Source organism: Eumetopias jubatus, unplaced genomic scaffold (assembly GCF_037043125.1).
Source record: "Eumetopias jubatus isolate StellerSeaLion01/CBP00866 unplaced genomic scaffold, mEumJub1_p1.0 scaffold_7, whole genome shotgun sequence".
NCBI classification, from domain to species: domain Eukaryota; kingdom Metazoa; phylum Chordata; class Mammalia; order Carnivora; family Otariidae; genus Eumetopias; species Eumetopias jubatus.
This window is the reverse complement of record NW_028274813.1, coordinates 71,679,162-71,704,747: the sequence shown is the minus strand read 5'-3', so window position 1 is coordinate 71,704,747 and position 25,586 is coordinate 71,679,162. Positions and strand designations below refer to the sequence as shown.

At 55.6% G+C, this 25,586-nt stretch overlaps 1 protein-coding gene across 1 annotated transcript; it reads right to left on the bottom strand.

Annotated features, from left to right (window-relative positions):
- Positions 1 to 5,445: 5,445 nt before the first annotated feature.
- On the bottom strand, positions 5,446 to 25,272 carry LOC114217846 (myosin-7). Its single transcript, XM_028114769.2, has 38 exons — positions 25,072 to 25,272; positions 24,634 to 24,777; positions 24,217 to 24,373; positions 24,008 to 24,035; positions 23,293 to 23,401; positions 23,113 to 23,205; positions 22,946 to 23,009; positions 22,478 to 22,576; positions 22,140 to 22,243; positions 21,346 to 21,484; positions 21,135 to 21,253; positions 20,874 to 21,023; positions 20,421 to 20,591; positions 19,507 to 19,816; positions 19,163 to 19,230; positions 18,705 to 18,792; positions 17,922 to 18,039; positions 17,660 to 17,783; positions 17,256 to 17,392; positions 16,756 to 17,011; positions 15,900 to 16,142; positions 15,574 to 15,750; positions 14,651 to 14,796; positions 13,467 to 13,557; positions 12,357 to 12,746; positions 11,999 to 12,125; positions 11,682 to 11,800; positions 10,743 to 10,939; positions 9,995 to 10,178; positions 9,625 to 9,790; positions 9,364 to 9,488; positions 8,481 to 8,789; positions 8,025 to 8,228; positions 7,778 to 7,903; positions 7,295 to 7,570; positions 6,317 to 6,412; positions 6,052 to 6,186; positions 5,446 to 5,463 (listed from the first exon to the last, which is right to left on the bottom strand). Exons 1-38 carry the CDS (start codon positions 25,270 to 25,272, stop codon positions 5,446 to 5,448), a joined length of 5,808 nt encoding a protein of 1,935 aa, XP_027970570.1.
- Between the last annotated feature and the right edge of the window lie 314 nt (positions 25,273 to 25,586).

Sequence of the window (25,586 nt, the reverse complement as noted above, 5' to 3'; positions counted from 1 at the left end):
TTTAGTGCTTCCCTGTGCCTGCGACAGGAGGGCCCAAGCCTCAGTGGGTGGCACCTACTCCTGGCCACACCTCCTCACCACCTGGCGCTGTGTTCTTCCCTCCCACTGAGAAGATCCGGGCCTGGGTCCTGTCCTCCCCATGCTTCAGGTTCTACTTCCTTTGCCCTCTGACTGAAGGAGCTGAAGGAGACTCTCTAAGGGTCTGCACGGGGAGGTGCTGAGCTGCCTGGAGGAGAGACAGGGGGCCCTGGTCCAGCAACCTGGCTCCCAGGAGAAAATTGGGGGTGGTTCTCACCTGGTTATCTCTTCACAGAGAATCCTGAAGATTCTGAACCATGGGTGGAGCCACAGAGACGCAGGTAGGCAGAGGGAAGACCAGACAAGGAGAGAGAACAGTGGAGAAGGGCCATTGGGGAGAAGTGAGCCAGGTGGATCGACCCAAAGAGCCGGATGAGCAGGACAGACCAAATGCGGAATTTGGGAGAGAGAAGATGCAGAGAGTCAGCGAAGAAAGGATGCAGAGTTAGTGAAAGCGCCAGGGGCGGAGGTGGGATCAGAGTAACAGAGAGAGGTGAGGCGATCAGAACACGCAGCCAGGAAGGAAGGGCAAGGGGACAGACAAAGAAGTACCACAGTGACGGGTATTGACAAAGACCAGGAGACAAAATAAAGCCAGACAAAGAGCAGAAAGCCATCCGAGGTGGGAGGAGGATGGAGACAGAGCATAGAGGATACAGAAAGTAGGGGACAGCAGAGGCAGGGAAAGAAAGGCAGATCAGAGGAGAGAAGTTTCTGGTTTTTCCCTGTGAACCTCCCCGCTATCAGTGGGAACTTCCTGGGGTTGGAGCAAGGCAGTTCTAGCAGCACCCTTGGGCCTCAGACCACCCTGCACCCCATTCTCCAAGAAGGCAGAGTCCCCCAAGGTGGGGGCTCTGGGGACTGGCCAAAGAGTCTCCCAAACTCCCTCTTACCTTGTTCAGAGGAGTGTCTGTCTGTCCTCGGGAGCAATCTCCTTTATACCCTGCTGCCCCCACCCCCTGCCTAAATTTGGAGTCCTTCCGGAGGGACCCTCCCTCCCAGCTCCTCCTCCCTTGATCCCTTGGCTCTGGAGGTGACAGGAGGACAGCAGGGCCTCTAGATTTGCCCATGAAAGGTCTGTCACCCTAGCCCCTCTGGCTCCAGGGCCTTTTTTTAGTCCTTGGGCACATTCCTTCCCTCCAAAGAACTGATGTGTGGCAGATAGCAGGAAGACAGGACCTTCTCGCACAAACGCCCGTGCCCGCCAGGCCCTTACCTTTGTTATTTTTAACCTGAAGGGTGAGCTGAGCACACTGGGCAAGAGTCACCTTCTCCTACAGGTCAGATGCTGTCCCCTGCACCCCAACCATGGGTTCCCCACCCTTCTACCCGTTTCTACCCTGGCCTGTCCTCACACAGCCCCAGGCTGGGAGCATCTGCCTACCCTCTCTGACCTGAAGTCCCACAGTGTTAGGGGCTGGGAGCTGGAGCCGGGATGTCCAACAACGGGAATCTACTGCCCAGCTCCATGACTCCCTTTGTTAGAAAAAAAGAAGATGTTGGGCGCCTGAGTGGCTCAGTCGTTAAGCGTCTGCCTTCGGCTCAGGTCATGATCCCAGGGTCCTGGGATCGAGCCCCGCATCGGGCTTCCTGCTCCGCGGGAAGCCTGCTTCTCCCTCTCCCACTCCCCCTGCTTGTGTTCCTGCTCTCGCTGTGTCTCTCTCTGTCAAATAAATAAATAAAATATTTAAAAAAAAAGAAAAAAGAAGATGTCTGTGTTACCCTCTCTCTGCACAAATGCAGTGCTTGGTTTCCTTCTGTTCCCCAAATCTCCAGGCAGGTATCCTCCTGAGGACTTGAGGCTGTGCTGCTTTGGGGACACATCTGGAGCCCTTGGCCCCTCCCGCGATGCTCCCGATGAAGTGGCCACCATCTGTCCTCTCAAAGGAGAGGGAATTCTCCCAGGCCACCACAGCAGATTTGCACTCAGACCCACAGTCCTGTACCCTCCCCTATCGACCTGACAAACGCACGTCCATGTGCATTCTTAGCCCCACACATGCAGATCGTTCACACTTACACACTTATGATCACAGATTTTCCCACTTGCTGTTAGGCACACTGATACGCACATTTGCACACCCACTTTCACACACAGAAGTTTTACCCTCCGCTAATCCTGGTGTGGGACGGGGAGGGGGTGGGGAAAGACAGGAGGCATTAATCCTGGCCCGAGGGAGGAGGGGTGGGGGTGGGGGGCTGCTCCCTTCCCGGCTGCCAGAGGGTGCAGGTGCTGCTGAGGCTGGCTGGGGCGCCTGGCAGGCCCAGGGATTTACACCAGCTGGGCCCCAAGCTCTGCATTCCATGGGGTGGGGCGGGGGGCTCTGCAGTCCGTCTCCCCCTCCTCAGGTAGAACTCTGGTGTCCTCTCCCAACCTTCCTGGGGCTCATACTCACATGCCCTTCTTTGCAGGCGTCCCCGAGTGCCCCAGGCCCTCAAGGCCCCCCTCCCTGGCCTCCAGCGATGCCACCTCTCAGAGGCAGTAGGTGTCGGGTCTTCAGCAGGCCGTGCCTGGTATGACTAAGTGGACATTGTGTTCAGGAAACAAAGCCAGACTCCCCTGCTCTGGCTTTTCCACACACCCTCACATGCAGGAACACTCTCCCAGCTCCCCCCTCCCACCCCATCCACTGTCACCTCTCAATATAGCTCTAGAGTGTGGAGGGGGGTAGGACAGACAAGGGTCAGTTCCTCCGGGTAGGAGAGGTTTCCATTAAACATGTGGCTTCTCCCCCGAGGTCCCCAACTCCCTAGGACCCTCCACTGCCCCATTACTAGACTCAGGAACACACATCTGTTCCAGGGGACTTGTACCCTATACCCAGTGTCCTTGCGGGGGGGAACCTGCGTCAACCCCACATCCACATCTCCTTCAGGTACATACACCAAAGTGTTACCCCCCAAGGGATGCAGACCACCTGTCCCCAGCTCTAGGTCACTTGAGGCCCTGGTGTGCAAGCTGGGGGGTTAGCCCAGTGCGTCAGTGCCCGGTTCCCATTGCCCTGGGGAGGTGATAAGGGGCTGAGAACACCAGGTCAGGCTGGGTTAGGTCCAGCCGACAGAGACCAGGCTTTGTCCTCAGGGAACCCTGTGTTGTGAGCAGGCCAGACTCAGTAGAGGTGGAGCAGCGGGTGAGGGGTGGGCAGGCCATTCCCACTGTCTCTCTCCAGTGGAAGGAGGAAGAGGGAAGAGGTTAATTCCAGGGCTCAGCCTCCTTCTCTGGTCCATCTCCCCCCAACTTCCCCCCCATAGGTCTCCTCCTCTCCGCCAGCTTTCACATCCATCCCTGCGCTCTGTCCTCCCTCAGCTGCCTCCCACAGCAGTATCTCATTGTGCTGCAAGTTCTGGAGCGTGAGGGCACGGGATGGAGACTCCTGTCACAGGTGAGGGGACACCAGGTTGCCACCCTGTGCCTGGCTCCCGGGATCTCTGTCTGTCTCTGGCTGACCTCCCTTTCCCTCTGCCCGGTTCCCTGTCTCAAAGTTGGGCCTGGCCTCCGAGTCTCCCTGGAGCCAGGTTTCTGCCCATCCTGGGGGCTGATATGCCGACATTTCCACGAGTCTCTGCTTGCTCTCAGCCCTACCTCCGCTCACCCTCTGCCTGTCTCATCTCTGCCTCTGCGTCTTGCTCCAGGGTCTCTGTCCGCCCCTCTCTAACGTCACTACTCCTGGCCTTGCCGATTTTCCTCATATCTGAAGGTGACCCAGGATTTCTTCCCTTGCCCGATAGCATCCCCCTCAGCTCCTGCGCATCCTCTCTCCAAAGTTCACCCTGCCTTTCTGCTCCGCCACCCATCAGCCCTCTCCTCTCGCCCGTGGCCGGGCTCCACCATGCTCCCCACCTCTCTCCTCTGCTCCCGCAGTCAGCTTGTGTTCTCAGGGCTCTCCTGCATCTCCCTTTCCTCTGCTGACTTCTTCATTGCTCCCCAAGTCCTTCCTAGGAAGAGAAGTGGTCCTAGGGTGGGAAGATGGAGGCGGCCATGAGGACAAGGATGAGAGCCCATGGATCTTTCTGAGGCCTCCTCACTGCTTGTATCTTCTCTCTCTCGGTTCCCCTGGACCCCTGGCCCCCAGTTTCTTGAGCCCTGCCCCCCCCCACTGCCACCCTCTTCAGTTATCCCCCCTCTCCCCGCCGCCCCTTCCTCCTATTCTCTGATTCTTCCTAGGGTAAGCCCTCTCCCTGGCTGCTCAGAGCGGGGCTGAGGAGGAGCCTGGCTGGAGCGGCTGTGTGGTTGGGTGCGGGAGATTCGGTCCAGGGCTGAGCCAGGCCTTCTGGGGTTCCCAGTGGGTGGCCGACAGCCCCATGCCTTGTGAGAACCTGCCGCCTATGGCTCACAGTGCCAGGCCTTCCCTCAGCAACCCAGGTGTGGCCGTGACTCCAGGGGGCTGGGCTTGTTTCGTTGGGAGGAGGCTTGCTCCTTTCTCCACTTCCCAGCCCTCTGCCACCGCCACCGTACCCAGCCCATGCCCCCCACCTCCCGCCAGAGGCCTGTTCACACAAGACTCTCCTCTCCACAGTCCCTCATCTGCCTGCCTCCCCTCCAGATGGCCAGCCATAAATGGGCCAAAGATGCCTCATCTTCCAGCAAGCCCAGATGAGGAGGGTCTTGGGAAAGGAAGTCACAGCAGGAAGGGGTGAAGGAGAAGAAAGGAGCGCTGTGGACAGAGAGGGACCTAAGGGGGATCTGAAGACGGTGGGCTGAGGGTACAGTTCTGGCTGTGGTGGGGTGGGGGCCCTGGCCTCGGGGTGGTTGGAGACAGTGGTGGCTGTGTCTACAAGGGTAAAATGGACTGCAGTCACAAGTCCCTGTGCCCTCTCAGACACCTGCCATTACCCCACACCTCAGAGGGCATCCCTATACTTAAACCTCTCCCGGCGGCCCTCTCCCAGCAGCCCTCAGTGGTGCTGTCGGTGGTGGGGGTCGTGTCGGTCAGCGTTAAGTCCACAGCAGATGGGCTCCGCATGCTCTAAGCAAGCCTTAAGGGTTTTTCTAAATTTTGAACCCTGAGGGGCGGGTCTCTGGACCAGGGAGAGGGCTGAGAGGACAGGTGTCACCTGCTGAGGAGGAGACGAAGGGGACCATCTGGGCCAGTGCTGCCCCAAGGATGCCCAGAGCCTCCAGGCTCTCCAGGAAGGCCTCCTTGGGCTGTCTGTGAAGCGGCCCCTCCTCCCTTGAGCCACCCCCCCCCCACCCCATGTTCATGTCCCTGTGGCTGGCGGGCAGTGAAGAAGAGTCTGGAGGCCGGATCTTGGCTTCAAGGAAAATAACTTTATTCTGCTTCCTCCAAAGGGGCTGCTATAGAGGCTCTGGAACTGGGGCTTCATCAGCACCCTCAGGATGGGGCCGATCAAGACGATGTGGCAAAACTACTCTTCATTCAAGCCCTTTTGAAAGGAAACAAAGTCCAAATTAACTCTGGGAAGGTGGGTGTTGGGCAGGGACGGGCACAGAAAACAAAGGGAAGATGGGGCACCCAATGGGGTGGGGGACTGCTCTGGGCCTGAGGGAGGCCCCCCTGGTGGTGAGAGATGTGTCCTAGGGGTCGGTGTGGAGGGGTGAGGGCCCCGAGGTCGGCCAGAGGGAAGCTGCCTGAGTGAGGGCAAGGGGGTCCTCTAGGCTGTCCACTTTAGGGCTGAGTTACTAGGCTATAGGCCAAAACTAGGTGGAAGATGAGAGAAGACCAGCAGTTGGGGGGAACTGGGACATAGTGGGTGTATACAAATTGGGGTCTTCTAAGGTTGCTGACCACACTAGGGCTGGGAATCACAAAGTCATTGAAAGTTAGAGCTGGAAGAATCTTAGAAATCACGGATGACTGCATTACCTGGCCCTTTGGGCCTCCAGGGTTCAGTTGTGGGGGTGGTGAATGAAGAGGAGGCATCCCTGGCATGAGTGGGCTCGGTCTGAGGGGCACTGATGTTGGCGGATGTGCTGACACGGGGCGACTAGTGAGGCCCAGGGAAGGGACCCACCTTGGTGCCGATGTCGCGGCTCTTGGCCCGCAGCTTGTTGACCTGGGACTCGGCGATGTCCGCGCGCTCCTCCGCCTCATCCAGCTCGTGCTGCACCTTGCGGAACTTGGACAGGTTGGTGTTGGCCTGCTCCTCCTGTGGGGGTTCGGAGACAGGGAGGCTGAGGTGAGAGGAGGCCAGAGGTTCTCTCAGCCTCCCAGCCGGGGGCAGGGCGCAGCTCCCCAGGGTCTCTCCTCCAGGCCCAGGCCCTAGCAGGGCCACTCACCGCCTCCTCGGCCTGGCGCTTGTAGGCCTTGACCTTCAGCTGCAACTTGTCCACCAGGTCCTGCAGCCGCAGCAGGTTCTTTCTGTCCTCCTCCGTCTGGGGGGCAGGGTGGTTAGGAGTGAGGAGGGCATGGTCATGAGAGGCAGCCTGTCCCCTCCCCCCGCTTGTTGACTTTACCTGGAATGTAATATCTTCACCCACTTCTTTCTGATCCTTAACAAACTCTTGCACTCGCCTTATAATTTTTTTTACCATCAAAAACTATTAATATTTTTAATGTTTTGTTTCAGGAAAGAGTCTAGGGAGCTGATGGAATCCTGAAATTCTGCACAAAACCATGCGTGTGCACTGTTCCAGGGAGGAGGCCCTTAAGGGTGCTGGGGCCCCATGGAAGATAAACACTCCTGTTCTAGAAGCCAGCACGCACTGGCAGTAACGCTGGGACAGCATACTGAGCTTTCCCGGGATACAGGAAAATGACAGAGACTTGATCTAAGGACATGTGTGTCTCGAGATGGTAACTTTCTGGATTGGAACAGAAGCAAAATCTAATTAGGAGTCTGATTCTAGAAAACAAACCAAAAAGTTCTGAGATGTGTTGAATGACTTTGGGGTAGTTTTTGGTGTATTTTGGTGGTCATGGCACCCAGCCAGAGCTTGGTGGCATACTTGCTTTCTGGGAATCTGTGCTGCGTGAGCTCTGTCTGGAGCTTTGGGTGTTGTCCCCAGGGGACAGGTAGAGGGTGAGCTTGGAGGCAGAGCTCCCAGGCCAAGAGGCTCAGAGGTTGACCTCTAGCCAGGGGACAGTCAGGGGAGAACAGGGCTCGGCAGAGTGGAAACGGGGCAGCCGGGGGCCGCACTCCCACTCCTCGCCCTGGGGGAGGCTAAGAGAGAACACTTCATTCCTGTTGGTAGTATCACCCTGTCTTCAGGCGGTGGTGCAGGGGATCCAGCCCAGAGCAGCCACCATGCCCGCACCTGGTAGGTCAGCTCCTTGATGCGACGCTCACTCTTCCTCATGCCCTTGATTGACTCCGCATTGCGCTTCTGCTCGGCTTCCAGCTCATTCTCCAGCTCCCGTACCCGGGCCTCCAGCTTCTGCAGCTGCTTCTTGCCCCCCTTGAGGGCGATCTGCTCGGCCTCATCCAGCCGGTGCTGCAGGTCCTTGATGGTCTGCTCCATGTTCTTCTTCATGCGCTCCAGGTGGGCGCTGGTGTCCTGCTCCTTCTTCAGCTCCTCTGCCATCATGGCAGCCTGGGGTCAGGAGAGAGGTCTAAAAGAACTGGGCCCAGGGCCCCCTGTCCCTCAAGGATCGGCGTTTTCCCAGCCTGGTGTCTGTTTCCCGAGGCCCGCCAACCCACGTAACCATAGGAGTCGGCTTGTCACGGCGCAGCGGCTTGGCCGGGACCCAGGGCCCTTGTTCATGTCTTTAGTGGGGGCGGGAGGGGAGCAGTCACTCACATCGGTGATGGCCTTCTTGGCTTTCTCCTCGGCGTTCCTGCACTCCTGCACCGCCTCTTCCACTTCTGATTGGAGCTGGGACAGGTCTGCGTCCATCTTCTTCTTCTGGTTGATGAGGCTGGTGTTCTGAGGATCAAGGTGGGCGGAGGTCGAAAAGCACTGAGCATCCAGGGGTGGCTCCCAAACCTCACCCGCTGGGCCCCGCCAGCCGTGCTCCCCTCTGTGACTTCGCAGGGGAGCCGCTCACCTGGGAGTGCAGCAGCTGCACCCGCTCGCTGGTCTCGATCAGCTCCTGCTCGGCCAGCTTCCGAGACCGCTCTGTCTGCTCCACCACGGCCCGCAGCTCCTCCAGCTCCGCCTGCAGCAGGTTGTTGCGCCGCTCTACGATGGCGATGTTCTCCTTCAGGTCGTCGTTGGCGCGGACCGCGTCGTCCAGCTGGATCTGGGTGTCCTGCACACCAGGAGGGTGGGCATGAGAGGGGGGTTGGCCTCTGGGCCCATCAGAAGGCCGTTCGGCTAGGCTGGGTGCCCGGGGAGGTGGGGCGGGAGCTCGATGTGCTGGGTCCGGAGGGCCTGTGGGATGTCTCTGCAGTAGCCAGGAGGAATCTGCTGCTGTAAGGGGACACCACCACCCAGCATGGCCACGTGGAGGCCAGTCCGTCTCTGGGTAAGGTGACTTCCTGCTTCAGGAGTCTCCCCGTACCTTCAGCAAGCTCTGGAGACCCTTGACTTGTTTCTGGGCCTCAGCGGCCATGCGGTTGGCGTGGCTGAGCTGGATCTCCATCTCGTTGAGGTCACCCTCCATCTTCTTCTTCACCCGCAGGGCTTCGTTGCGGCTGCGCGTCTCCGCGTCCAGGGAAGTCTGCAGTGAGTCCACCACCCGCAGGTGGTTGCGCTTGGCCTGCTCCATCTCCTCGTCCTTCTCTGCCAGCTTCCGCTCGATCTCGGCCTTGATCTGGTTGAACTCCAGCTGGGCCCGCAGGATCTTGCCCTCCTCGTGCTCCAGGGAGGCCTGGGAGGGGGTGGGGAGGGAGGGTCGGAGGCAGACTGTCAGGGCACAGGGCCAGGGGCAGGGCTCTGTCCATGAATCATGGATACAAAGTGAGTTCAAAAGTGGTATTAAGTGGTTCAGTCAAAGAAGCAGAAGGAGGAAGAAGAAAAGAGAATTTAAAAGAAAAAAAAAAGGCTTGGGAGAGGTGGTTCAGACCTTCACAGAGGAGAGCGAGTTATGAAGACAAAGAGGAAAATGAAAAGAAAGGTGTTGCCAAGGAAACGGAGGCAATCAGGCACGGAATGTAAAAATCCCGAAGTGGGAGGCAGAGGCAGAAAGGAGAGGGGAGGGGATCCAGGAAATCTTGTCTAAGATGTAAAGGGTAAAATGTCTGTGTGAAGGACATAGAGTGACCTATTCGTTCATTCATTCATTCATTCATTCATTCCACAATGTTTGTTGAGTGGCTGCTATGTGCCAGGTACTGTTCTAGGCTCTAAGGATGGACCAGTGAACAAAACGGACAAAAAGGAGATGAGAACAGGGACCACAGCTCGACTTCCCTCTGCCCCCCGGCCACATCCTGCACACACACCTCAGCCTCCTCCAGGGCCGACTGCAGCTCCAGCTTCTCAGCCTCCAGCTGCTTGCGGACCTTCTCCAGCTCATGGATGGTTTTTCCACTGGAACCTAACTGCTCAGTCAGGTCGGAGATCTCCTCTGTGGGAGGGGCCGGGCCACTCAGTTGGGGGCTGCCATGGTCCAATGTGGGGGGCACCCTTCCTGGAGCCCCTGGGTGGCGCCACATGAGGAGACTACCCCCAGCCCCTCCCCGGCCTCTCCTGCCCCAGCGCACCCTGAAGGTTCTTGTTCTCCCGTTTGAAGGTCTCCAGATGCTCCAGGGACTCCTCATAGGCGTTCTTGAGCTTGAAGAGCTCTGTGCTGAGGGAGCGCGCCTCCTTCTGCGAGGACTCCAGCTCTGACTGTGACTCCTCATACTTCTGCTTCCACTCGGCCAGGATCTGTGGGGACCCGGCTCACTGCACAGCCCCCAGCCCCCGCCCCAACACCCTGCCACCCCCTGTCCCCTCGGCCCTCCAGGGCCTGTCCAGGCCCCTCGGCGGGGCTCAGCCTCCTTCCCGGCCCCCCAGGAGGAGGTCCCTGGCTTCCTGGTGACGCCGGCCTCCCTGCTCTGCCCCTGGTTGAGGCCCCCAGCCCAGGCCCACCTTGTCGAAGTTCCTCTGCTTCTTGTCGAGGGCCGCAGCGGCTGCGTTGGAGCGCTCCACGTCCACCATCAGGTCCTCGATCTCATTCTGCAGCCGGTGCTTGGTCTTCTCCAGCGAAGAGCACTTGGCATTGACGGCCTCCACGGCCTCCTCAGCATCCTGCAGCCTCTGGGCCAGCTTCTTCCTGCCCGGGGCAGTGGGGGTTTGGGGGATGGGACAGGGTGGGGAGGATGGAGGGTGTAGATTTGGACAAGGGGAAACAACGTTGAGTGTTCTAGAAAACAATCCTTGAAAATTCAGAAGTGTTGGAGAAGCTGAGGAGAGGCCCCAGGGGGCTGAGAATCAGGCCGGCAGAGGGTCTTGGTGGCACGCTAGGAAGACCCACAGCACCCAGGAGGGCCTTCCAGGTGGTCTCCTCTGACCCTGGGCCAGCCTCTAGGCTACAGACATGGAGGAGGCATGGGCTTCCGCAGCCTACCCCACTTCCTCTGTCACAGCACCCTGCCCCTGGTGGGAGCACTCTGCCCTCAGACAAACCTTTTGTTCGTCTTATATTCGGATGAGAAACATAACGCGAGCAAAAAGCTTCCCTGAGAGGAGAAGGAGGTGGGGCCCTGGACAGGGTTCTCCTGTGTTGTCAAAACCTGGCCAAGCATCCATCCCCGGTGAGGAATCTTCCCAGCATTGGGCTGGGTTGTGTCCTGCCTGCAGAGGGGCCTCAGCTAGAGGTGGGCCGCCTGGGACTCACTTGGCCTCCTCGAGCTCCTCGGTCCTCTGGATGGCGTCTGTCTCGTATTTGGTTCTCCACTGGGCCACCTCCGAGTTGGCCTTGGACAAGACGCGCTGCAGCTCGGCCTTGGCCTCCGTCTCCTCCTCGTACTGCTCCCGCAGCAGGTCACAGTCATGCCGGGCCGACTGCAGCGCATGGGCCAGCGCGTTCTTCGCCTGCGGAGGGGCCGGCACCGGGAAGAGGGCTCAGCTTTCTCCAGAGTACACCCCAGTCCTCGCCCATGTCCTCACACTAATTTCTCCATCCTCCCCAGGACCTCCCCTATCTCTAAATCCCCAGAGGATCTGGAGCAGTCTACTGAGGACTAATAACAAGGAATGTCCGTTTGGCATTGCACATGAGTCATGCCCAGCACCCTGCTCCTCACTGCAGCAGGTATTATCAACCTCATCCCCAGTGACAGGGGAAGAGGCAGGGGCTCAGAGAGGCTAGGTGGTTTCCCCAAGATTATCAGGCTCTAAGGGGCAGGTTAGGATTGGAGCCCTGGCCTTTTTAAAAGGTCATATTCTTTCCCCCTTTTGTTCACGAGGCCAGCAAAGTGCCCCAAATAGGCTCCAGTTTAGTTTCTTTCTCCAGCTTTCAGATTGTCCTGCTAATCCCAGGACCCACTTGAGCAGTTCCTGCACCCCACACCTGAGTCCCACCAAGGCTGCTATTCCTCCCTAGTGTGTTTCTCTCCTCTCCCTCACTTTCCCCTGACCCAGGCCCCTCTCCCTCCAGAAATGGCAGCAGAAAGGCAGAGGGCCTCAGACTGGGCAATAGATTTAGGAGGCATGTGCTAGGCCCTAGGCTATTACTCCGCTTGGAAAATGGGAGAACAATGGAAACACAGCAAGCCTCATTCTTGGGACCTGCTTGCTCCTGGCCTGGGCCAAGTGGCCTGAGTCTGAGCCTCACCTTAACTTCTTCCTCCAGCTGCCTCTTGAGGTCCTCCAGCTGCTGGGTGTAGGTAAGCTTGCCTCGGGTCAGCTGGGAGATCAGCGCCTCCTTCTCATCCAGCTGCCGGGACAGCTCACCTGGAGAGGCACAAAGGCACACTCAACTCTGGAAGGTCAGCCACCCCTCTCTCTCCCCACCCCTTCCCCTTAGACCCCATTCTCTGGAGATAGATGTGTATGTATGTGTTTGTGTGTGTGTGTACATGTGTGTGAGTGTCTACCCAAGGCTGGGTGGCTTAGGATGTCAGGGGAGATGGGGGGCGCGGCGCGGCTCACCATTCTCGGTCTGTAGCTTGGCCCGCTGGCTGGTGAGGTCGTTGACCGAACGTTGGGTCTCCTCGGCCTTGCTTCGGTGCTCATTCATCTGGTCTTCCAGGGTCCGGCACATCTTCTCCAGGTTAGCCTGAGGGAGGAAGGGGAGTCATATGACAGATGTAGGGGGCATTGAAGGGTGGTAGGGGGTGCAGTTACAGAAATGAAGAGGAGAGACATGGAAGGGAGAGGGAGAGGATGGGAGAACAGGGTTGGAGAAGGGAAGTGGGAAACTGAACCATCAGGGAAGAGAGGAGACATGGACAGAAAGTGGAGGTGGGTGGAGGGAATTGGGTGCGAGGACGGTGAGCAGGCAGCCTACCTTGGCCTTGATGATCTGCTCCATGTTGGAGGTGACATCGTCCAGCTCCAGCTTGAACTCGCTCTTCTCCTTCTCCAGCTTCTGCTTCACGCGCTGCAGGTTGTCGATCTGCTCGCTCAGCTCGGCCACGCTGTCCGCGTGCTTCTTGCGCAGGGCCGCCGCCGTGGCCTCGTGCTGCAGCGTGGCCTCCTCCAGGTCCCGCCTCATCTTCTGGAACTCGGCCTCGCGCTTCTTGTTCATCTCGATCTGCACGGACGTGGCCCCCCCAGCCTCCTCCAGCCGCTCGCTGATCTCCTCCAGCTCCCGGGACAGGTCTGAGCGCAGCTTCTCCACCTTGGCCCTGGCGGTGCGCTCGGCCTCCAGCTCCTCCTCCAGCTCCTCGATGCGAGCCTGGCCCGGGACACAGAGGTCTCAGCCCCACCGCCCAGCGGAGCCCCCACCCCAGAGCTCTAGGACATTCCTGGCTTGTCTGGAACAGCAAATCTTTTCAGTTCTACCAGCAGAGAAGTAGAAATGAAAGGATTTGGAGAAGATGTTTTGGACAGCTGAACTAGGCTTCCTTTAGGCCAGAACATTATACATGTTCTATTGGAAAGAAAGTGGTTGAAGCTTGCTCTTTAAGAGGGACAAAGAAACCTGTGTTCTAGGGATATTTTAAGAAGTTTAGTGGCAAAAGTATTAAAAGTTTAGAATGAGAGAGCCCTGTTTGTCCAAAGACCTAACATGGTGTCTGCTCGAGGGGTAAGAATCAAAGTCACAGACTATCAGGGCTAAAGGGATCTTAAACGCCATTGGTAACAAGGGAGGACACAGAAACCCAGATATCAGGAGTGGGCACCCCACAGTTGCCAGCTAAACCAGAGCTGAGACAGGAAGCCAGGATTTCTGCCCCCTACACCTGTGACCTTTTCAAGGTCTCTTCCTGTGTCATCCTTGGATCGCCCAGCCCCTCTTAGGGGTGCTCCATGGGTGAACTGTGGTAGCTCAGCATCACCCTTCATGGACACATGGCAAGTTCCTGTAATGTTGGGGAGAGGACATCCTGGAGGAGGGGGTGGAGGAAGCTGACGGCCAGCCCAGGGGCTCCAGCCTAGGCATCCCGTAACTTACCTGAAGCTCTTTGAGCTTCTTCTGCAACTGGCTACCCAGGGCCTGCTCATCTTCAATCCTTGCATTGAGGGCATTCAGCTCAAAGTCTTTCCTGTGGGGAACGAGGGAGAGTAAGATGAAGAAGGTCGGCTGGGCAGCAGGAGGGCCCGTCAGTGGTTGGAAATGGTGATACAAAAAAACGAAGAGCAGGATTTCATCAGAAAAATAGCATCTGGGGCTGATGTAGGGTCCATGCTGAAGGCCTAAAGTCCAGCAAGAATGTAATGGGCAGAGCACCACAGGTGGAGTGACAAGACCTGGGCTCTGTGGGACTTCCTCTCTGGTCCTGTAGAATGACGGCATTGGATTAGATGGTTTCAAAGGCCCCTTTTAGCTCTGATGGCCTTTAATTCTATCACTGTTACTTTGGGCACTTTGGTTAAACTTTCTGAGCCTTTGTTTCCTCTTTGGTAAAGTGGGCCTCAAAATACCATCCTTAGAAGGAGGTTTGAGGATCCTTGGGATCATATACTCCTTCATTCATTCAACACATGCTGTGCCTGGAGAAGTGTGAGGACTCCTGGGCAGACACAGGCCCCATGAGGATGCAATCATGATGATTCTCAGAGCCTTTCAAAGTCCAGACCCTAAAGCCGCATAAGATCTTTGATTATCCAAATCTACCCTGCAGGCTCAGTTTTTCAAGTGTGGGAAGTGGATCTGTACATCTTGGTAGGACTGGCAATAAGAATTGGATCCATGAGTTGATCAGACCCCTGCACTGCTTAAGCGTGGTGGCTGACCCATTTCTCTGTGGTCATCAGAGCTCTCTGAGAAGGACCCGAAAGGCCTTTCCTGAGAGGCTTTTGTGTGGAGCCTTCCTCCGTGTTAAGCAACTGCTCTCCAAAGAGACTTGTGTGTAGAAGGAGGTAAGCTATGAGTTTCCATCCCACTTCGCTGCCCAACAGGAAGAAAAGCCTTGAGGGATCCAGGTTAGACTTTCTGCCAGGGAGGACTGCAGGGCCCTGCTGCATGTGTCTGGGGAAGGAGAGCCCTCTTCCTGGAGGCCTCTGCACCCACTGATGGAGACTGCGTGAGGCTGTGGCCTCTGAGGATGGACATGTTGGGGCAGCTTGCGCTGTCATAGGTAGAACAGGCTGCTGAGCTGTGGAGGAGGAAAGGCGCTGGGGAGGGGAACACGCTACTTTTTCAGCCGCTCATCCAGTTGCTGCTTGTCATTCTCCAGGTCCATGATGCTCTCCTGGGTCAGCTTCAGGTCACCCTCCAGCTTCCGCTTTGCTCGCTCCAGGTCCATGCGCACTTTCTTCTCCTGCTCCAGGGATCCCTCCAGCTGGTGGGGAGAAGGACCAGTGTGCCCCATAAGACAAATCATCCTGATTTGGAAGCTCAGTCACTCCAGGTTTGGGGCATCCTAAGAGATGTCCAGGACTTGGAAAAGCTTTCCCAGAGTGGGCCAAGGGACTATGAGACTGCTTAGCATTGAGGGATGCTCAATAACTATTTGATAATGATTTCATGAATGACTGTGTGATGAAACCCAAAGCTCCATTCATTCATTCAGCAGCCTCCTGCAGTCCTGTGCTAGGCATTTCAGATGCAAAACTGAATCAATCCAAGTTCTCACCTAAAGACAGCTTACAGTGTTATGGCTGAGATAGATACTTCGATAATGATAACATGGGTGATAAATGATCCAATGGAGATAAGCACAGAGAACTATCTGTGGAACAGTGATCACTGAGGGCCAGATCCCGCTTAAAATATTAGAGGTCTAAAGATCCTCAGAGCCTCACAAAATTCCCAAAGAAATGTATTGGATTCTTATGTGATAACTCTCTAGACCCTGTGGTCAAAGGTAGAGATATAAAGGCTTGAACCTAATTGAAAAAAGGAAGTCCATCTCTATTGTTGATCATATCAATGGGATGAGATACATAACTCATAACTGATCATGTTTCCCTTTTTCTATTCCCCAGCTCCCTTCTAGAAATGTACCAAGGGAGGGAACACTCTCCAATCCCATCCTTCCAAACACACACACATGCACACACATACACACACACACATACAGACCTGGTATATCTAGGCCCTGTGACAATCTACTTACATCGTCCACCTGCTGCTCCAGCTTGACCTTGGCCTTGGTCAAGGTATTGACCTTGTCCTCCTCAGCCTGAAGGTCATCTAGGGCCTGCTGGTGGGCTTCTTGCAGAGCCTTCTTCTCTTTGGTCAGCTTGGCGATGATCTCATCTAGCCCAGCCATCTCCTCTGTCAGGTTCTTCACCTGTTGACCAAGAACCCCATCCCCTTTAGGGTCAGAGGTCATTGGCCTGGAGACATCTATGAGGATGTCCAATGCTAAGGACCAGGACCACACCATGGTCTAAGAATCCTGAGAAGACCTGGGCTAGAACCAGAAGGAGCTGCCCTCACCTTGTTCTCTGTTGCGTGCTTCTCCTTCTCCACCTTGGCCAGGGTCAGCTCCAGGTCATCAATGTCCCTTTTGAGCTCAGAGCACTCATCTTCCAGCTTGCGCTTCTTGGCAGTGAGCTCCGCATTCATCTCCTCCTCGTCCTCCAGCCTCTCGGTCATCTCCTTCACCTTGGCCTCCAGCTGGATCTTGTTCTTGATCAGCTGGTCACAGCGCTCCTCTGCATCAGCCAGGTTGTCTTGTTCCTGAGGACAAGGCACATAGGGGAGGCTTTTCAGTGGGTGGGGTCTTCAACTTGGCAGGTGCAGGGAGGGAGAGGCTCAGCGTGTAGGAGAGGAGCTCCAGGATATCTCCAGCTGAGAAGAACCTCAGAAGGATGAGGAAGGGAAGAATTTCAGGACAATGTGATGGGAACATGATGGAAGCAGAGAGGAAGGGAACCCAGAAGTTTCTTTACTTGGCCCTATTCCTCTGGTCTACTCCACTGAAGGGAAGGAACTGCATTTACTGATGCCAGCACTTTACATATTTATCGCCTGGTGAGATGGGCAGCTTTATCCCTGTCCAGAGATGAGGACATTGAGACTCAAAGATAATGCATCTTGCCCAGGTTCAAAGAATTACTGAGCTGTGGATGCAGGTTGAATCCAAGTAGAAAGCCAGTGTTTTTAAAAGTTGGTTCTTTCCCCCTTCCCTTTTGTTCTCTAGAGGGACCTCCTTGGAGGTCTTTGGAGTCTTGATTCCAGAATCCTGTGTCTGTGAGAGGACAAGGGGAGCCCTGGGTGGGAAGGTACAGGATGTGTGGGGAAATGTCAGCTGAGCAGGGTGGGCAAGTCTACAGAGGCCCAGGAGCCTCACCGCCTGCACTTGGAGCTGGAGATCATTCTTCTCCTGCAGCAGGGACACCATCTTCTCCTCCAGCTCCTTGCGGCGAGCCTCTGACTTCTCCAGCGCCTCTTTGATGCGTGCAAACTCCTCCTTCATGGTGGCCATCTCCTTCTCTGTCTCTGCACTCTTGAGTAGTGGCTTGATCTTGAAGTAGAGCTTCATCCAGGGCCAGTTCTTGACCCCCATGAAGGCCCGAATGTTCCACTGGATTATCAGCAGGGAGTCTCTGCAGGGGCCCAGCAAGAAGGTGATGAGAGAGTCCCATCTCTCCTTCCTGTCCTGAAGCCCTGACTCCTAAGTAATAGCCCTTCCTTCCTCTATGATGCCCTGGCCGTGAGGCCCACCCTGGGTCCATAGGAGCCCCCTCCTGCTGGTCTGCTTATTTCAAGTCTCAGTGAGCTTTTTCCTGACACTGCCCCTGAATCAGCCTGGGCCTTAGATGGCCAGGAGCCTCCTTTTGAAGCCCTCACCTGCGTTCCAGCAGTTTCTTGTACTCCATTCTGGAGAGCACACCCCGAGACTGGGCCTGGATGCGGGTGATGATGCGGCTCAGCCTCTCATCACGCATCTCTTCCAGCAGCCCCAGCAGCCCCGCCTTGAAGAACACCTATGGGCAAGGGGTGGGTGGGCCAGGAGGGGAAAGAAGAGAGGGTTCTTTTAAGCAGTGTAATACCCTAGGAAAGAACTCAAGGGAGGAGGCCAATGGCATCGGGAGCTGGGACAGGGAGTGGTGCTGGATGGTCCATGGGGAAGGGAATCATGCAATTCAGAAATGGTCCTAAGATGATTGGTAAAAGGGAAGGAGCTGTGAGGTGAGGAACCAAAGGACAAGAGAGGTCTTTCTGTAATCAGCTTGCCTCCTCCCTTCCCTCACCTTGGTGTGGCCGAACTTGTACTGGTTGTGGTCAATGTCCAGGGATCCCAGCAGCTTCTCTGCTCCTTTCCTGCTATCAATGAACTGGCCTTCAGGGATGGCTGCTGGATTCAGGATGCGGTATCTGGAGAGAGAGGTGCCCTGAGTCACCCATATTCTGCACCGATCTGCTCTGCCCACAGCATTTGGGGCTACCTGTGGACTCCCTTCCCCAACAAGTCTGCCCAGGCTCCCCCTGTTCCCTGAGCTTTAGGGTACCCACCTCTGCCTGAAGTCCCCGTAGAGGATGCGGTTGGGAAAGCCCTTCCTGCAGATGCGGATGCCCTCCAGCACACCATTGCAGCGCAGCTGGTGCATGACCAGAGGGTTGTCTATCACCCCTGCAGCAGGAGAAGGTGGGAGAGGAAGGTGTGGGGAGATTAAGTGAAAGTTAATCTTTGCCAAAAGTTCTGGGCTCTGATTCTGGCTCTGCCATTCACTAGCCAGCAACCTTAGCAAGTCACTTAATAATGGTCCTTTTTTTTTTCTTTTTTTTTTTTTCCTAGCTGTACTCTTAAGAGTAACCAAAAGGTTTTCACATTCCTTCTTTTATGTTGTGTTTATTTATCATAGGCAGTTGCCAGGGTGGATATGTCCCATTTTCTAGAGAAGAAACTAAGCCCAGAGGAGTAAAGCCCAGAGAGGTTAAGACACTTCACCAAGTTCACTAAGCTGACAAGAGCAGAGCCAGGCCTTTAACCCAGGCCCCTGAGGAACTGGAATTCCTAATCAGTCAAAAAAGGCTAAACAATCTCTGTATGTCTCATTGGGGGTTGCATGCTGGGAGGCAATGCCCATGAAAGTGCCTTACAAGCCCCTGCCCCCCGCCGAGTCACACTGCAAATACGAGGAAATGGGGGGAGAGTAGTCTGCTACCTCATGGTGATGGAGGAGAGTGTCATTTGGAAACCACCATGGTGGGGATTAAGAGGTGGCTTAGGAGGCCTTGTCCCCAGGGTATGGGGCATGTGGCCAGCAGGGGGCTGGGCTGAGTTCTGGGCCTCACCTGGAGACTTTGTCTCATTGGGGATGATGCAACGCACAAAGTGGGGATGTGTAGAGCGCAAGTTGGTCATCAGCTTGTTCAGATTTTCCTGTGGCCCAAAGCACAGGAGGGAAAAGTAATGCAGGTGAAGGAGAGAGAAGTAGGGAAGGGAGAGGAGAGGAAGGAAGGAAAAAAGAGACAGAGGGAATGAAGGAATGGTGGGAGAGGAATGAAGGAGGGAGAGAGAATGAAGGAGGGAGAGGTTGGAAGGCCAGAGGGAAGAGGAGAGCAAGATGGGAAGCAGGGAGAGAAGAGGCCACCCATGAAGGGGGAGAGAATGGAGAGGAAGAAAGACAAGGAGGGAAAAGGGCCACAGGGAGGGAGGAGACAGAGGAGTCAGGCATGGGAACTGTGGGAAGGAGCAGGGCTGATGGGTGCTGGGGAGCCATGCTGGTCTGGGGCTGGGGACACACACTTACCCTGTGCAGAGCTGACACGGTCTGAAAGGATGAGCCTTTCTTGGCTTTGCCTTTGCCCTTTTCGACAGCTGTGGGAGGAGAGTCAATGAAAGGGATCTGAATGGACGTGTGGGAAGCCAGGGCCTCCATCACAGACTCTTTTTACATCCTCGCTGGCATTTGATCTCCGGGTGAGGGTCTTCACTGCGAGGGGCTCAGCTTTCTCCACCCCATTCTATCTCACTGAGCCTGTAAACCTTAGGGCACAACCTGACACAAAAGTGGTAGAGTGTCGCAATGGACTTGCCTCAGGACCATGGCAGAAACCCTGCTCCTTAGTCCCCAGGGTTCCAGTCTCTACTTACGTGCATCAGCCCCCGCATAGTTGGCAAACAGGGTGCTGAGCAACTTGAGGGAGGACTTCTGGTACAAGCCCACCACAGTCTCATTGAGTGGGTCTTTGTTCTTCTGCAGCCAGCCCAGGATGTTGTAGTCCACGGTGCCGGCATAGTGGATCAGGGAGAAGTGGGCTTCCTGCTTCCCCTTGATGTTGCGTGGCTTCTGGAAGTTGCTGGACTTGCCCAGGTGGTTATCATACAGCTTGGCCTTGAAAGTCATGTCAGTGGCCTTGGGGAACATGCACTCCTCCTCCAGGATGGACATGATGCCCATGGGCTGAGAGTAGAGGGGAAAGCATCACTGAGCATGCTTCATGCAGATGCCAAAGGATCCTGCTCTAAGGTCAATATTTGCTAATGATGATGCCCCTATAGGAATTAAGGTATTAGGCTCAGCTTTGAGTACAGTCATTTGCCGACTTGTACCTGTTCATGCCTTCCCAGAGTGGAAGACTTTGTTTGATTTCAGAGGGACCTTTGTGAAATCTGGGAATGTGGATGTTTTAGATGCTTTACACACAACTCCATTGCCCAGATCCCTGAGATGTTGGGGTTGAAAATAGGTATACTCTTATGATTCCCTGCCCCACACCCAAACCAGGTTAAACGAAGGTTGTTAAACATACCAGTATGGGAGGATTTCTGGAGCTGCCCATCCTCCCTGTGTCCATTCCCAAGCCCTTAGGACCTCAGCTCTCCCTGTGCCACCCTGTCCTGGGTGGTCAGGACACAACAGGCCTCGGGCTTCAGATCATGTTCCCCAGCAGGGCGAGGGGCTACCATTTTGACTGTGGCATTCAAGTAGGGCGTGAGTGGGGAATTCAGGCACTCTGGCTGGGATGCCAGGGGAAGGAAACACAAGCAGTGGGTGGAGGCAGCACCTTCTCAATGAGGTCGATGCAGGCCTGCAGGTCCATGCCAAAGTCGATGAACTCCCACTCGATGCCTTCCTTCTTGTACTCCTCCTGCTCCAGCACGAACATGTGGTGGTTGAAGAACTGCTGCAGCTTCTCGTTGGTGAAGTTGATGCACAGTTGCTCAAAGCTGTTGAACTGCAGGGGGTGGGGGCGGAGCGGGTCAGGCAGGCAGGGGTCTGAGGGGCCAGTGGGGTCAGCCCAGGCCCGTGCCCAAGCCCAGCCAGGGGTGTGACTGGTCCCCTCCCCTGTCAGGCCGGGAAGGGGGAGCTCCCCTGGAAGACAGGACGATGTGTCTGCCACCCCTGAGCCCCACTGTCTCTCCCGCGACTGGCCACTGGCCATGATGGTCACAGGTGCAAATGAGTGAGTCACTGCTCCCTCCCCCACACATGTGCGCCTTGGCTCCCCCCCACTCACGTCGAAGATCTCGAAGCCGGCGATGTCCAGGACCCCTATGAAGTACTGGCGTGGCTGCTTGGTCTCCAGGGTGGCATTGATCCGTGTCACCATCCAGTTGAACATCTTCTCATACACTGCCTTGGCCAGTGCCCCGGTGGCATACGCCACCTGGAAGGTAAGGGAGAAACCAGATGAGCAGATTAGTGCGAAGAGTGAATTCCAAAGCCCCCACTGCAGCATGGCAACCCCCACCCCATTTATCTCCTGAAGATGACCCACCTGCTGGACATTCTGCCCCTTGGTGACGTACTCGTTGCCCACTTTCACCCGAGGGTGGCACAACCCCTTAAGCAGGTCAGCTGAGTTCAGCCCCATGAGGTAGGCAGACTTGTCAGCCTCTGGAAGGAGAAGGCAGGCAGTCAAGTTGGTCAAGGGATGATTCCTCTACAGATGTGGCCCACAGCTGTCCCCCAGCATCCCAAACTCCCACCTTCAGTGCCATCTGGCTCAGCCTGCTCCTCTCGCTGCTTCTGTTTGAACTTCATGTTTCCAAAGTGCATGATGGCACCCGTCAGCTTGTACATGGAGTTCTTTTCCTCTGAAGTGAAGCCCAGCACATCAAAGGCATTCTGTAGGCAGACCCCATATTGGTGAACCCCAGAAAAGGAAGTATGGCAGGTAAATGAGATCCCTCTTCAGTTGGAGAGAGAACTTCTCTCCTGAATCCCTACAGCTTCTGAGATTCCCGTACCCAGTGAGGAACTCCAAAATGAAGATGGGAAGTGCAAGAGCAGGAGAGTGTGCATACTGCCGCAGATCTGGCATCAGTGGTCATAGCTGTCCTCTGGAGCTGCTCTGGTTACTCACTCATGTTTTCTACTTTTGTCCCTCTTCTAGGCCCTACACTTGCTTCCTGCTTAAACCTTCCATACCTGTCTATATCTAGTCTTCACTTAATAGCCTGCCCCAACCCCATGGCCACTGCATGACCCACCACCCCCTTCCCTTGGTGATGGCTTGCTTCTTGGCTTGTCTGCTTCTCTGTCCCATGGTGTTCAGCCCTTTCTGTTTGCTCAAACACCAAATATTGTCCACCCCATCTCAACATACCCATTCCCCAACACACCCTGGTAATAGGCCATGTTCTGGTCCTTGGGGGGGTGTCATACCACTTTGAATAACAGATAGACAGTGTCTCAGCTCTCCTCCTGAGCCAGTGAACTGGCCTCATTTACTCCTCACTGCCAGTGCCCTCACCTCTCGACCAGGTTCTTACACACTTACATCAGTGGCCATGAGCTCCTCAGCGTCATCAATGGAGGCCACGGTGGTCTCTCCTTGGGAGATGAATGCATAATCGTAGGGGTTGTTGGTGATCAGCAGCATGTCTGGGAGGAGAAGATGTGGTGAGGATGGGGCACAAACCTCTGGCTCTCACTGGGGCTGCCTACCACAGCATAGGGCTTGCAGGAAAACACATGACAAGGCTTAATGTGGTCCCACATCCCACAGAACTGAATCCAGCAGTGCCATAAACCCAGGGCACGCCAGCAAGCTGCCGCAAGCAGAGGGGACCAGGTTGCCATGGAGATAGTTGGTCTCGGTTGGTAGCTCTGACTCACCCAGCAGCTCAGGCTTTTTGTTAGACAGGATTTGGTAGAAAATGTGATAATCTCTCTCTGCTTTCAACTGGAAAATAACTCTGGATTTTTCCAGAAGATCTGTGAACAATAAGGGGAGAAGAAAGAGAGAAATTTGGGGATTTAGGTACAAGGAAATAGAGGAAAATGAATGATAAATGTAACAAGCAAAAGGCAGAGGAAAAGGGAGAGATGAAGAGAAAGACTCTCATACAGACATGAAGAGACAGAGGTGGAGAAAGACTAGAGGGAGTCTCAGGGGGAGATGAATATACAGACCCAGAGACACAGACAGACAGAGACAGAAAGAGAGGGAGAGAGACTGAAAGGCAGAGACCTAAAGAGAGACATAGATGGAGAGGCAGAGAGAGAAGAGAGAGAGGTTGGGATCATGATCACATAGAATGAGGGTGAGCTTAAGCCAAGTTCTAGCAGATTCATGGCACTCACAGGTCTCTATGTCTGCAGATGCCAACTTTCCAGTTGCCCCAAAATGGATTCGAATGAATTTCCCCTGGGGAGATGGAGGAGACCAGTGAGGAGTTGAGGCAAGGCTCATATTTGATACCATCCCTCCACCAATCCAAATCCCGAATCTAAGGTCAGGGACCACTCACGAAGCGGGAGGAGTTGTCATTCCGGACGGTCTTGGCGTTGCCGAAGGCCTCCAGGGCTGGGTTGGCCTGGATGATCTGGTCCTCCAGGGTGCCCTGCAGAGGTCAGGAAGGATGGTGGGTGAGAGGCCTACCCACCCCCCCCTTTTGGCAGTGCAGGTCCATGGAGGATAACAGGCCTACCTTGCCTGGTGTCTGATCCTTCTTGCTGCGATCCCCAATGGCGGCAATAACGGCAAAGTACTGGATGACCCTCTTGGTGTTGACCGTCTTCCCGGCCCCGGACTCCCCACTGTTGGGACAGTCAGGGCCTCATTAGGCAGTGAACAGACACTGCTTGAGACGAACAAGCCTCAGGTCAGGAGAGAACGTCTGGTTCTACTTGACAGTGGGAGCCCCAAAGCAGGAAACTGCTGGGTAATGTGCATCCTGAACACACATGGGATCAGGGGGAGCACTAGGAAGGATGCCACAAGAAGATGCTGGGTCAAGCAGAAGGAACCTGGTCTTAGCTAGGCAAGGTCAATGTGAGGAGATGGGTCTGGGCCATTTTGGAAAAGAATAGGTAAGGGTGGCAGAATGGGGGAGGTTTCTGAAGGTAAAGATGAAAGAAAATGAGGAGGGGATGAAGACACAGTGATACTGGGCTTATGGATAAGTGAGTGATGAGTTGGAGGAGAGTGAGCATAGGCAATGGGAGAGGAAAACTCCAAGAGGGGCGGGAAGCAGAAAGGAAGCGGGGAAGCAAAGGCATGGGTAAAGGTCACAGAAGAAAGAGGAGCTGGCATGAAGGTGGAGGGAAGTGAGAACTGTGGGTCCATGCATGGGGGCTGTGGTCCATGATGGGGGCTGGGGTCAGGGAGGTTCTGGAAGGGAACGGGTTAGGAGCTACACTCACGTGATCAGGATGGACTGGTTTTCTCTGTCTGTTGGGAGCAAGTGGGGAGGAAAAGTCAGGCGCCACACAGGGTGCTCTTGCCTGGCATCCACCTACCCCCTGCTGCCCCACCTCCCGGCCTCTCTCCAGGCATCTCCCAGTTGCCCAGACCAACTGCGCATTCCCTCCCATGCGGCTCCCGAGGAAAGCCTGCAGCCGAGGCCTGTCACCTGTCAGCATGTACTGATAAGCGTTGTCAGAGATGGAGAAGATGTGGGGCGGCGCCTCGCTCCTCTTCTTGCCCCTGTAGGCGGCCACCACCTCGGCGTTGTACACCGGCAGCCACTTATAGGGATTGACGGTGACACAGAAGAGGCCCGAGTAGGTCTAGGATAGAGAAGGAGGGTTGAGTTGCTAGTGATGAAGAGGGAGCAATGGCAGGTTTCAGGGTTAGAGAACAATGCCAGGAGGGGAAGAAGAGAAAGAAAAATCTATGAAAGCACTAAATCTGAGTAATCCTAGCCTCGGGGGTATTAGAACTGAACCAGGGATGCAGGGGCGGGGACAGCGTGCAGTAATGCCTGGACACAAAGAACAGAAACTGGGAAGCTACTAGACTCAGAGGGTGTCCTGGATGGCGCACTTACATAGATCATCCAAGAGGCGTAGCGCTCCTTGAGGTTGTAGAGCACGGCGGGCTCGTGCAGGAAGGTCAGCATGGCCATGTCCTCGATCTTGTCGAACTTGGGTGGGTTTTGTTGCATCACCTGGTCCTCCTTCACGGTCACTGTCTGCAACAGCCCCCATGCAGGCCCAACTGTCAGCCCTCCCTCTGCCCGGAAAGGAGTCAGGCAAGTTCTAGGAGAGCAGTGTTCAAGAGAGAAGGACTGGGATCATAGAGAAGACAGATGGGATATTGGGAATGAGAAGGGCTGTTTGGACGGTGTGGATCCCTTCTCCGAAGAAGGGAAATCGGACTTCCTCAGGTCTGTGTGGGATGGGTCCTGGTGGTAACCTCTCTGTGTACCCCAGCTTGCGGGGGGAGGGGGTCCAGGAGGGCCTCTCACGCCAACCCTGCCACCTACCTTGCCACTTTCGGTCTCAGCGGTGATTTTGCCACCCTCTCGAGACAAAATTTTGGCCTTGACAAACTCCTCTTTGTCATCAGGCACAAAAACATCTTTCTTGAGGTCAAAAGGTCGGGTCTGGGCTTCCAGCCGCTCCTTCTCTGACTTGCGCAGGAAGGGGGCGGCGGCCCCAAACGCGGCCATCTCCGCATCCACCATGGCTGTGCCTACAGTGGGTGGGAGTAGAAGATGCTAGCTGCCCTCCCATCCCCCACCCTCCACTCCCTTCCCGGGCTCTCTCTCCTTCAGTGGGAGCCCCAGAGCCTAGCACTGTCCTCGTAAGTCAGGGGCGGGTCACCATGCATCCCTTATTCCTTGAGCTGATCCCTCTACTCAAGAAGAGCCTGGCAAACCTGTCAGGGCAGAAGGGTAAGCTAACTTTTGTTCAGCCTGGGGCTCTCCTAGAGGAGGGAAGAGTGTCCTGGGCTTCTCTGGGAGCAGAAAGCTAACTACGTCCATCTCTAATCCTTATC